An 11512-nucleotide genomic window follows, 5' to 3' on the forward strand; every position below is an offset into this window, starting at 1 on the left:
TACGGGGACATCAGTCGTTCACAAGCATGCCTTTTTTTATCATTGGAACCTTATCAACCTCGGGAGCAGCATATTTGCGAACTCAAAGATATCTGCAATTGTCATTTGATCTGTTGAAATAATATTATAAACATATTTAGCTCTTCTGAGCCGAAGGCTCAAAGATGTGGCACGCCAATTTCACAAAAATGAGCTAAACATAGTTTCATAGTCGATAAACTATAGGTTAACAACGTTAATCTATATTTTACATATGGCACGCCAAATTCACAAAAATTAGCTAAACCTAGTTTCACAATTGATAAACTAGGTTTATCTACTGTAAACTATAGTTTACAAACCGTAAACTATAGTAAACGATTCGTAAAGTATAGTTTTCATCTGTAAAACTATATTTAACGGTTGTTAACTATAGTTTACGAATGCTAATCTAAGTTTATCTGTCTGTAATAAGCGTTAACAATAGATTTTGTCGATAAACATAGATTCACGTTGGTAAACTATAGTGTACAATCGTAAACTATTGTTAAGAGTTGTTAATCATAGTTTCACAGATGTGAAATATAGATTAACGTTGTTAACTATAGTTAACAGTTCGTAAACTATAGTTTACAACCGATAATTCTAGTTTATCGACTGTGAAACTATGTTTATCTCATTTTTGTGAATTTGGCGTGCCATATTTACATCTGTAAACCATAGTTAACGCGATAATCCATGTTTAAGAACCGTAAACTATACTTAATTCTGAAAACAACCATTTGCGTATGCAAAAAACAGATTATCTGATAAATACAGTTTCACGATTTGTAAACTATGGTTTACAACTCTTAACTATAGTTAAAATCTGATAAATATAGTTTTACGATTTGTGAAACTATGATTAACAACTTTTAACTATAGTTCACGATTGTAAATTATAGTTTACAGACGTAGATATACGTTTATCAACAAAATCTATTGTTAACGTAGATTAGCATCCGTAAACTATTGTTAACAGCCATTAAATTTAGTTTTGCAGATAAAAACTATAGTTAACAAACTGGTAACTAGAGTTCATGGTTTGTAAACTATAGTTTACAGTCGATAAACCTAGTTTATAAACTGTAAAACTATGTTTAGCACATTTTTGTGAATTTGGCGTGCCATATGATGAGCTGATACTATGGCCATTTGTGCGGTGTGCGTAAACATTTTAAAATATGGGCCATAACTCAAGAACCCTCTTGCCCAATCCTTGTCAAAGTCACATGGTATCCTTGGCCCAAGGGCTACCATTTGAATTAAAACTAGGGTTGGGACCCTTAAACAAGGGGGATAATCAGGAAAATAAAACCAAAAGTATTGGTTGCTGAAAAATCTAAAACCACTGGGCAGATTATCACCAAACTTACAAGGATGAGGATATGTTATAGATTAAAATTTGCACGGGAAATTACCTTGGGGCAAAGTGTATGGTCTTAAAGTCACTTCAAAGTTGAAAAAAAAATTACTTTATAAAAATGTTGATAATTTGCTTACTATAAAGACTAGGATCATCAAATCTTGTAAGTTGATGCTTCTAAGGACTTCATTTTAATTCAAAAATATGCCATGGTGACCAACTTTTTAAATTCTGTTGAAGTGATAAGATTTGAAGGCATATAATTATTTTGGACATTTTAAGGCCTCTGATCATCAAACTTTGTCAGTAGGTGCATTTTGGGTCTTCAAACAACTATGTTTTTATGGCTTATATCTTCTACAACATTTAAGGCAATTATTTCAGATACTAACATGTTTAAAATCACTAAACCTTTAAGTTGATGCTTGGAGCTTGAATAATTTTTTTGTCAAAAAATAGGTCACAGTGACGATCATCAAAGTTTGTCAGTTGATGGCTTGATGCATCTTGGCTCTTCGGAGAATACTGACCAGAAAGTAGGTCAAAACGACCTTTTTTGACATTTCATGGCTATATTTAAGTATCTAGGGTACTTATTGGCTTAGATTCATCAAACAATCTTTGTAAGTTGATTCATCTTAGGTTTTTGGACAATGTCAACCAAAATGAAATATTACTGCTTTAGTATCTCTGGTCCTTATTGGCATAGAATCATCAAACTTTGTCAATTGATGCATCTTACATATAGGTTTTGGAGAACGTCGACCAAAAAGTAGGTAACGGTGACCTACTTTTATAATTTCGTTGCTATATTTAAATACCGGTATCTCAGGTAATTATTGGCTTAGAATCATCAAACTAATTGTCGATTGATGCATCTTGGGTTCTTTGACAATATCAACCAAAAAGTAGGTCATGTTGAACTTCTTTTGAAATTTTCTTTATCTTTATATTTCAGATAATAAAGGGCTTCGAATCATCACACTTTTTCAGTTAAATATCCTGAGCTCTCAATGTTTAACCAAAATATAGGTCAGTATGACCTACTTTTGCTATTCAGGGATACATAAAAGCTTCAAATAGAAGTGAGAGATTGTACAATTGATCAGAAAAGCTATTCAAGGCCCTTGGCATCTTGTTTTAGTTTATATTGATATGAAGACCCCTTAACGGATTTGTATGGCAAGCCCTTTTATTATTTATTCGAAAATAAAATTTATCTTAAAATTACAGAGATATCTCTCATTTTAGGGAGATATCTCTTAAAAAATAGAGATATTTCTCAACTTACAGATATCTCTCATTTTTAAATGATATCTCTATGAGAAAAAGATATCTCTTAAACTTAGAGAGATATCTTTTATACTTAGATATATATCTTTTTTTATTAGAGAGATATATCTTCTACTTAAAAAGATATCTCTTTCTCCTTAAAAGATATCTCTTTCGTGAAAAGAAATATCACTTTCGTGAAAAGAGATATCTCTAAACGTTAAAGCGATATCTCTTTCACCTAGAGAGATATCTCTTTTACTTTTGGAGATATCTCTTAAAGTTAAAGAGATATCTCTTAAAGTTAAAGAGCTATCTTTCTCAGTTATTCTTAAGAGATATCTCTTAAAGTGAAAGAGATATCTTTCAAAAGTGTCTAAAAGAGATATCTCTCTTCATATTTTTTTTTAAATTTAAATTCCATTTCAAATGACTTCTTCCTTACCGGAAGTAAGCTTTTTATTGGCGGAAATACTCAAATTAGGAATAGTTGATTATTTCATAAGCTGAGAAAATTCGGTCCATTGCATCTGAGGTTATTTATGCTTATATTTTCGTTTTCCTGAATATTAAACTTTTAGCATTTTTATCAACGAAGTTACCATTATTTTTTGTTGTTTCAAGTAAAGGATTTATAGCATTTTTGTCTACAGTACGTGTATTATTCTGGGTAATTGCTAATACTGCTCAGTCTTTTTTCTTATAACATCGAAACTATTCCAGAGACTTTACTTCCTGCTTCACTTTTGCTTTAAAGTGGAGAATTTATTATTCTATTTTAAGCATCACTGGAAAAGAAATACCTCTTTCATTAAAAGAGATATCTCTTTTGCTTATAAAGATATCTCTTTTTGAAAATCTAAAGAAATATATCTCTAACTAAGAAAGGTATCTCTTTTAATCTTGTTAAAGAGATATCTATCTAACGTTAAGAGATATCTCTCTCGCTTAAAGAGATATCCCTCTAGCTTAAAGAGATATCTCAACAAGTAATAGAGATATCTCTCTCACAAAAAGAGATATCTCTTTTGTTTAAAGAGATATCTCTACAGTGTATAAGGTATAGATACCTCTTTTAGTCAAAGAGATATCTCTATAAGCTAAAGAGATATCTCTATATGCTAGAGAGATATCTCTCTTATTGTGAGAAAAATTTTATTTCACAAATAAATAGTAAAAGGGCTTGCCATAGATTTGAGATCTTCTAACTTATTCTTTTACGCTGCTTAGAAAATAGGGTAATCTGAATAATTCAATTACAATTATAGAACTTTTATTTTCCTTCTGACCAGAATTGGCAAAAATATTTTTAGTAATTTATTTTATTCCCTGCACTAATTGTGGACTCGTTGCTGTTGGTAGTTTTGAAATTGTTGGATATAGACTTAATATAACATGAAAATTTCATGCGATAGTAAAGTTTCCACCATCCTTCCTTCTAGCTGTCTGGCTGTAAACATTTTTTCAAAATGCTACTCCTCCTACAGTTTTGGTCAGATTTCATTATAACTTGGCGCGCAAGTAGAATACACTAAGATACCGGGGTACATAATTCAGTATATCAGTTTTCCTACAGTTTTGGTCTTATTTTAATGAATCTTGCCAAGAAAAAGACTAAACCAGTGATCATTTTTAAAATTTATTACTGTTGCAAGTTTCAAGTTCAAACGTTCCACTTCTCTTCCTTCATTATAAGTATAAACCAGTTGATTTACAGTCTCATCAGAGACTTCTAAATGATGATGTTTGCAACAGTCAGAAACTTTGTCAGAAACAGATTCCAGGACTAGTATATCTATGAAAGTAATTGTGGATGATAGTCATTCAACTGAATTCCCATAATTCCATTGTGACCATCCCTCATGTACAGGTACAGTCCTCCACTCCCTCCCTCAGGGTCACCTGGGAGGTGGGCATGGCAGAAGGATCTGGGTCCGGGGCCCAGACAGGGGAGTACCCCCAGGAGTCTACCATCAAAGCTGTAGTGACACAGGTGTTCTACATAGGCCTCAGACTGGGCATTGTGCTGGGTGAAGGTCACGAGAAATCCCACTATAAGATAATGTAATATGATGTCAACATTTCATTTGAAGAACAATTCACCTTTTAAAATTTCAAACTTGTTTTTGATATATAAATTCCACACTAAACAGATATCCCGATTCATTTGTTCTGAAAAGCACAGTATTCAATTCCTTGTACTATGTTCTATCCAAAAGTAATATAAGACTCTCAAGTGTTTAGTTCGGACTTAAGACATCAGGAATGTCATAGTTTCATTAACAAGTGAAATCTGGATGAGGTCAAAATTTTACTTGTTCATTGGATTAATCAATCCATTTACATGAGCATTTTATATAAGCAATGTTGTGACAGTAATTGTAGTACCAAGCTCAGGACTAATGAGATGCAAAGGAAATGGACCATAACAGAGTACTGACCTGACGTACTGATGAAGTAGGCCTCCACTGGATAACCTGCCAGGATCAAGGTCAGGAAGACAGTGACCTCTGTGCACCTAGCAAAGATAAAATTAGGTCAACACAATGTACCCTGAAAAATTGTTACAAAAAATGCTACATACTTAAGGAATATTTTTGTCTTCAATGAATTTTTGAAGGGTATTTCTGCTCCAGTGGTGGTGATGCTGTCTAATTAATAATTAGAACAAAAAGAAATACAAAATGTAGATCAATATAATATTTCAAAAGATAGAAATAAATATTGAATGCCTACTTTGAGATATCAGAGGGTACTTCCAGACACACTAAGGTTCTGTCTAATGCTGCTATACACCACAGGTAAGTGCCACCGTCCCTGGTGACTGTCTGTGTAGATAACACCTGGACAGTTTTAAAACTCTGCTCTATCTCCTGTCTGCTTTCTCCTATCTTCAGCTTCAAGTCACTACAAAAATATAAAAGATCTGAACATTGTTACAAGAATACTGTATACAGGGTTATTTTCCCTCTGTGTTATTTTCGCCCTTTCATACTTGCTAACAATTTAGCCCCGTTTTAAATTTGCTCATTCATAGTTTTGTTTAAGAAATTATACTGTATTTGTTCAATTTGCCCGGTTTTAAATTAACCCAAATAAATATGGGGGTGAAAAGGGTGAAAATAAAATGGGGGCAAAAATATCCTGGTCTACAGTATATACTGTAAACCAACTTTTATTCGCGACGACTTTATTCCGCGATTAACCAGGGGTAAACTAGTTCGCGACGATTAATTTTCGAGATAACGCCTATTTAGGTTCTCTTGTTCATAGACACATAGACTATAATGACCGGTTCGCGGCAAGAAATATTCACGATGACGAGGCTCTCGCGAACTTCACAAAAATTTTCGCATGCTAATAAAAGTTGGTTTACAGTAACTAGAGGTACTGTGAGTAAATAAAATGATATCCTGTCACATTTTTTTTTAAAGTTTGTACTCTCGGGTTAAGAAAACCCCTTGTTTGAACTTCCAATAATTCTCCATTAATACAAATTTATAGCCCTCAGAGAAGATTGCAAGGACACATGGAAGCAAGACAGACAGATGGACAAAGTGATTCCTAAATACAGCCCTAAACTTTGTTTGCAGAAAGAATTGGAATAAAAAAAACCCTAAAAAACATTACAAGTCAACTATACATTTGACATTTTTATTTGTCTTGAGTAAAATCTTCAACAACTAAACTTTGTATCTTTCTAAATGTCAAAAAGTGTATAATGTCTTGAAAATCCACACTGAACTTTGACAAAGGGATCATAACCTAAAGGCATAAGCAATATTGTATTTACCTTTGACAGGATTTTGTGATATTAATGTTGAGAATTCGGAGCTGATGAGCTGCCACAAACTGAGTCTTCTTGTCCATTAGAACAATAAGTATGTCCCCAAAGGCTGCTACTGAGGTGGCCTCCTTTATGTCAGGACTGTAGAATTCTTCTCCATCCCTCCAGCACCACAGTCTGCAAGGTCAAATAAATTCTATAAAGTGCATATATAAAATAATCATCAGTATCATGCTAAGCAAATCATATGAGTTGTAGCCCTCTCCTAGATAGAATGTTCTATCATTAAAATGATAAATGTTTTAAGGACCTTGTACTTGCTGAATTGATCTTGGGTCAAGATAAATATAAACAATTACTGCATAAAGGGAAATTTTCGCCCCTGTTTTAAATTTGCCCCTTTCGCTCCTTGTCGAAAGTGGGTGAATTTAAAACCGGGCGAATTCAAAGTAAACAGTAGTTTAAAGTATGAGCTTCAAATGCTTTTACATTACACAGTTATAGCCTAGCATGACAAACAAATAGGACATGGTGATGCCTATATATCAACCCCCCCCCCCTTCCCTCAAATCCAGTGTGAATTGACTTTCCTGCTATTAGAGGAGTTCATAAACAATTCTGATTTTTACCTTTTCTCCTGGCTGATAGCTATAAGTTGGTCTTTTATTATCAGTGGGTAAACTTGTTTCTTGTAAATGCTCCTTTGTAGTAGAACTCCATGTCCAATGGTATCATTTTGATGTACAGTTTCAATCATTGAACCATCTTGATCATATATTTCAATTAACCTAAAATTATAATGTGTAATAGATCATGGGAACTTAATCAGTGCAGAGGCTGGTTTATCTTTTCTCCAAAATTCAATGCTTTTAAATGAAATGAATATTTTAAAGCGGTAAATCATAAGATTTTTGCTTAAGTTTATATGTTTGAGATATTGATATTCGAGATATCAAAGTTCAACTGAAAACTTCCTAAATGAAAAATATGTTCCCTTACCTGTGTGAACAATAGAAGTGAATGATGTCTGCATTGTTGATTCTGTATCCCTGATACAACTGACATGGCCGTATATTGTAAGGGTTCTCTTGACTTTCATTGTAGTGTATGAATTCTCGAGACCATTTCCCTTTGTAATAGATCTTCATTTCCAAAAACTTCTCAGCTGAAGAACAGTTTGCTATCTGAAGCAGTAAAAAAGGTACATTATACCCATGAAAGTAATTATTCATCTGTCAGACCTGCCAACCAAAATTGATGCTGTGGGGGGTCATGACCCAACATTCAGAATTGAAATGTTGGGTCATAGCGCGCGGCGACATTTTTGTTGAGGTTTGAGTAACAAAATGCTCCCTAATTTTTAGGCATCAATGCAAACAGTCAAACACATGCATGTATATGTTATATTTTATTGCAGACTTAATTTTTACTTAGGAAAGGTTACTTAAAATTACTTGTATAAGAACACTTTCAGATTGATAGTAAGATTCAGATACTTTTAGTTCAATAGAATTTTTGCAAAGTTTTAAAAATTTAAAAAGTTTCTGGGAAACATTTGTTAGATTCTACAATGATTAATTTTCAACATATTACACAATCAGAAAATTGTAATTAGACATTACATTGAAAGATTAATATTGAAAAATTGCTGCTGCAGGGGGTGGTGGTAAGAAATATGTGCCATCTAATTTCCTATTATTAATTTTAAAACACACACAACAGGGGTGTGCAATTAGAAAAATCAATTACTAGCCCACGGGCTAGTGGCAGCTATAAAGTTACTAGCCCCAAGTGAAAAGTTACTAGCCCAAATATATGTGCAAAAATTGAAATAAAAAAGCTATTTGTTGAAAAGAAATTAATTATTGAAAAAGTCAGGGTACTGAGGTCATTCTTTTTACAATTAAAATTGACAAAAAAAATTAAATGAATCAAATACTACAAAATAAATTATGAAGGATACCTAACACCCCAAACAAAAACTTAAAATCGTTAGAGTCATGATGTGACTGTCAAGTGGGTATTCCCTTGTCATAGCCATTTAACATTTTAGAAACACAACGTACAATACTACATTTTGGGAGGGGGGGGGAGAAATTCAATATACTTCACTTTAGACTCTTTTGCTTTATCTTAATTAATATCATTTTCTTTTAACCACTACACTTAACAATAATTTCAATATACGAGAGCTGATAAAATCAGCTGTTATCAGTTATGCTTTGTAGTTTCGTTTTTTTACTTTCGTTTTTAAAAAACGATCCCAATGTTTATCATATCATTGTATTTAATTAATTAATTTCTGTTTTTAATAAAATGGTATTTAATTAACCTCTAAATCTATGTGGTTCACCATGCACATACCCCTTCAAATGTTACGTATAATCCCCTAAATGCTCCAGGCATATTACCTGTACAGCTGTGTCAGTCTGCGATCAAGCGTGAAGTGATTTCCTGTGGCTAATTAACAGTTTTTTTAACACCTCGGCAAACAAAGATACTAATCTGTGTGCATTGAATAAACAAGATGTTCATATCCGATTTATAAAACACAAATCGGAAATTTTAGGATGAATTTGAATTTCAAATCTTTCTTGTTGAGACAAACATGCTTAATTAATATTGGGTCAAAAAATTGGGATGATCGATTTTGCGGGTGAAAACAATGACACCCGTGGGTCATTATGAGTGGGGGGTGAGAGGTCAATTTTGCGGGTGTGACCGACCGAATGCGGGTCACTTGGCAGGTCTGATCTGTTTCAAAGATTACTTTTATAATTTATCTCAAAAAATTTTTATGCATAGAGGAGCTATCCTAGGTGATGAGAAGAAAATAACAATTGCAATAATATTTGCCAAAATTGAATCCTGGTTAAAATTTCTGCTTATACACTACTGTAAAATCACACATTTTCGTGGGGTAAAATTTTCGAGGTTTGATTAAAATCTCTTAGTTTGTGGGGATTTGAATTCGTGGGTCTCTTCATACCTTGAAAACAATGAAAATTAAACCTCCACGAAAATTTGTGACTTCACAGTATTTATGGGAAAAAAAGATAAACAAGAGAATTTTGAGCACACTTTTATACTATGTCAATTCAGCAATAACAAACTCACCACAAGAAAGTGTGATGTTATATATGGATCAATATGGTCAAATATCATGGCTACTGCCTTCCCAAACATGAGAGGTTCTGTCACCAGTTTAAATGCATGCCTTGTCCCCGTCACTTTCATCTTTTTTTCCTTCTTTTTCTTTCCTTTGTCTTTATTTGATGATTTTTTGGAATATCTAGAAGCTTCATTTTTCACACAACTAGCAATAGACTGAAAGAAATTACACCCATTTGTGAAATACTGATGCTCCTGGAGGTAACTCGCTGTGAAGGTTAAAGTTTATCCAATGACCCGCAGCTGCCTGGGGTCAAGTGATTGAAAAATATTGGTTTATAAAGAAAAGCCTTGTCACAAGGAATAAACCAGTGAAATATAAAAGCCCTAGCACCAACTATTACGGCCAAAATTAAAGTTTTTCAAAGGCAGGTTCAACTTCAAGGTCAAGATTTCAGAGGATAAAAATTGGTGATTTAACTTGGGAGTAAACATGTCAGTGGAAAGAATATTTTCATTATCTGATCATTTGATAATCAAATGTAGATGATTATATCCAGGGGTAAAAAATACTGAACACTTGTGAACTGTACAGCTCTAAATCAAGAATTTCTTTTAAAAAATCATTATGAAAAAGGACTCTCGAAGAGAAAGCTACCTCCTACAAACAAATCTTTCTAACCATTTTCTTCATTTAATCTCATATGAAGAAACCCTTAATACATATATTAATATGTAGTGCCTAAAATATTGCATTGATATGACTATAGTATACAGTTACTTGGTTACAGTGAACACATTTATAATGAACTGATGCTTACAGTGACATCATTTTCATTCCCCGTTAATTTTTTTTTTGCATCCTTAACTTGATGGATATGACAAACTACGCTTATAACAAAACAAGCACGTCCATCCCTGGCATTATATACATGTTTTACTGTATCAACAATCAGAACTTAGCTTACACGTGCTTCCATTGTACATCCTGTATTGTGTAATGCCCGCAAAACATCTAGAGCCATCTGTCGTTGAGATTCTTCTGTAAAAAGTATCACATGTTTCAACTCCTCTTCCTCTCTCTATTGAAAAAAAACTTAATGTTAGTAATGATTTTTATAAAGTGGCATACATTCGTATAGATATGGGTTAAGAGATATTGTGTAGTTAATGAACTACATTTACACCCACTAAAGACTGTGTTGAGAAATGGCAATGGTCAAACTTTTTCAATGCCCTCCATCAATGTAATGTACAGTCAAACCTCTTTATCTCAAACTTAAAGGGACTGAGAAAAAACTAAACAATGGTCTGAGATATTGAGGGTAAAATGCTCAAAAATAATATCCATGGTATTAGAGATACCCAATGTTTGACATAACAAAAGTTCAACTATGTATATTAATAATACACTTTACTGCATTTATTGTTTAAATAATTGAAGCGGAAATTTTTTCCTATATCATCATCTTAATTTAGTTGTGCAATTTCTGCATTCAATTTGAACTGCAATACCCAAGAATGCAAGATCTGCCACATTCAGCAAACATTTTAGGTCTGAAGAATTTTTCATTGTTGCCCAGAAAAAAATATTTTACCTGATAGATTATGTCTGATTTATGAATACATTCTTTTCTTCATTAATTAATTATTCTAATGAGTAATAAATTCTTCTATTTATTTATTTATTTTTCATTTATTTGTTTTATTTAAATAATAAATTTATAGATTAATTTATTATTAATGTTTTAATTCATTCATATTTTAATTTGTTTGTTTATTTGTTTACTTACTTTATATTTTGATTGATTGTTTATTCATTAATTAATTGGTTTCCTTCTTTCTTTATTGGTTTATTTATTATTTCTGATAATTAAGTAAATGTTTGATTAACTAATAAATAATTTATTTATTTATTTATCTTATTTATTCCTTTTTATTATTATTCTTTGAAGATT

General features: G+C 32.4%; 1 protein-coding gene across 1 annotated transcript; it reads right to left on the bottom strand.

The window, feature by feature from the left end:
• Positions 1-4305: 4305 nt before the first annotated feature.
• LOC134238321 (uncharacterized) lies at positions 4306-11163 on the bottom strand. Its single transcript, XM_062720447.1, has 9 exons — positions 11153-11163; positions 10523-10636; positions 9561-9770; positions 7443-7627; positions 7073-7231; positions 6450-6620; positions 5393-5563; positions 5098-5174; positions 4306-4708 (listed from the first exon to the last, which is right to left on the bottom strand). Exons 2-9 carry the CDS (start codon positions 10577-10579, stop codon positions 4452-4454), a joined length of 1287 nt encoding a protein of 428 aa, XP_062576431.1. The 5' UTR covers positions 10580-10636; positions 11153-11163; the 3' UTR covers positions 4306-4451.
• Positions 11164-11512: the final 349 nt, after the last annotated feature.

Source organism: Saccostrea cucullata, unplaced genomic scaffold (assembly GCF_032062105.1).
Source record: "Saccostrea cucullata isolate Sc308-1 unplaced genomic scaffold, CSIRO_AGI_Scuc_v1 ctg23422, whole genome shotgun sequence".
Classification (NCBI taxonomy): domain Eukaryota; kingdom Metazoa; phylum Mollusca; class Bivalvia; order Ostreida; family Ostreidae; genus Saccostrea; species Saccostrea cuccullata.

Coding starts and splice junctions, on each gene's coding strand:
- LOC134238321 (XM_062720447.1), bottom strand. CDS start 10,579: ATGGCTCTAGATGTTTTGCGGGCATTACACAATACAGGATGTACAATG. Junction 7,628..9,560: donor TAACATCACACTTTCTTGTG/GTGAGTTTGTTA, acceptor TTACTGCTTCAG/ATAGCAAACTGTTCTTCAGC. Junction 5,564..6,449: donor ATCACAAAATCCTGTCAAAG/GTAAATACAATA, acceptor ATATTTTTGTAG/TGACTTGAAGCTGAAGATAG.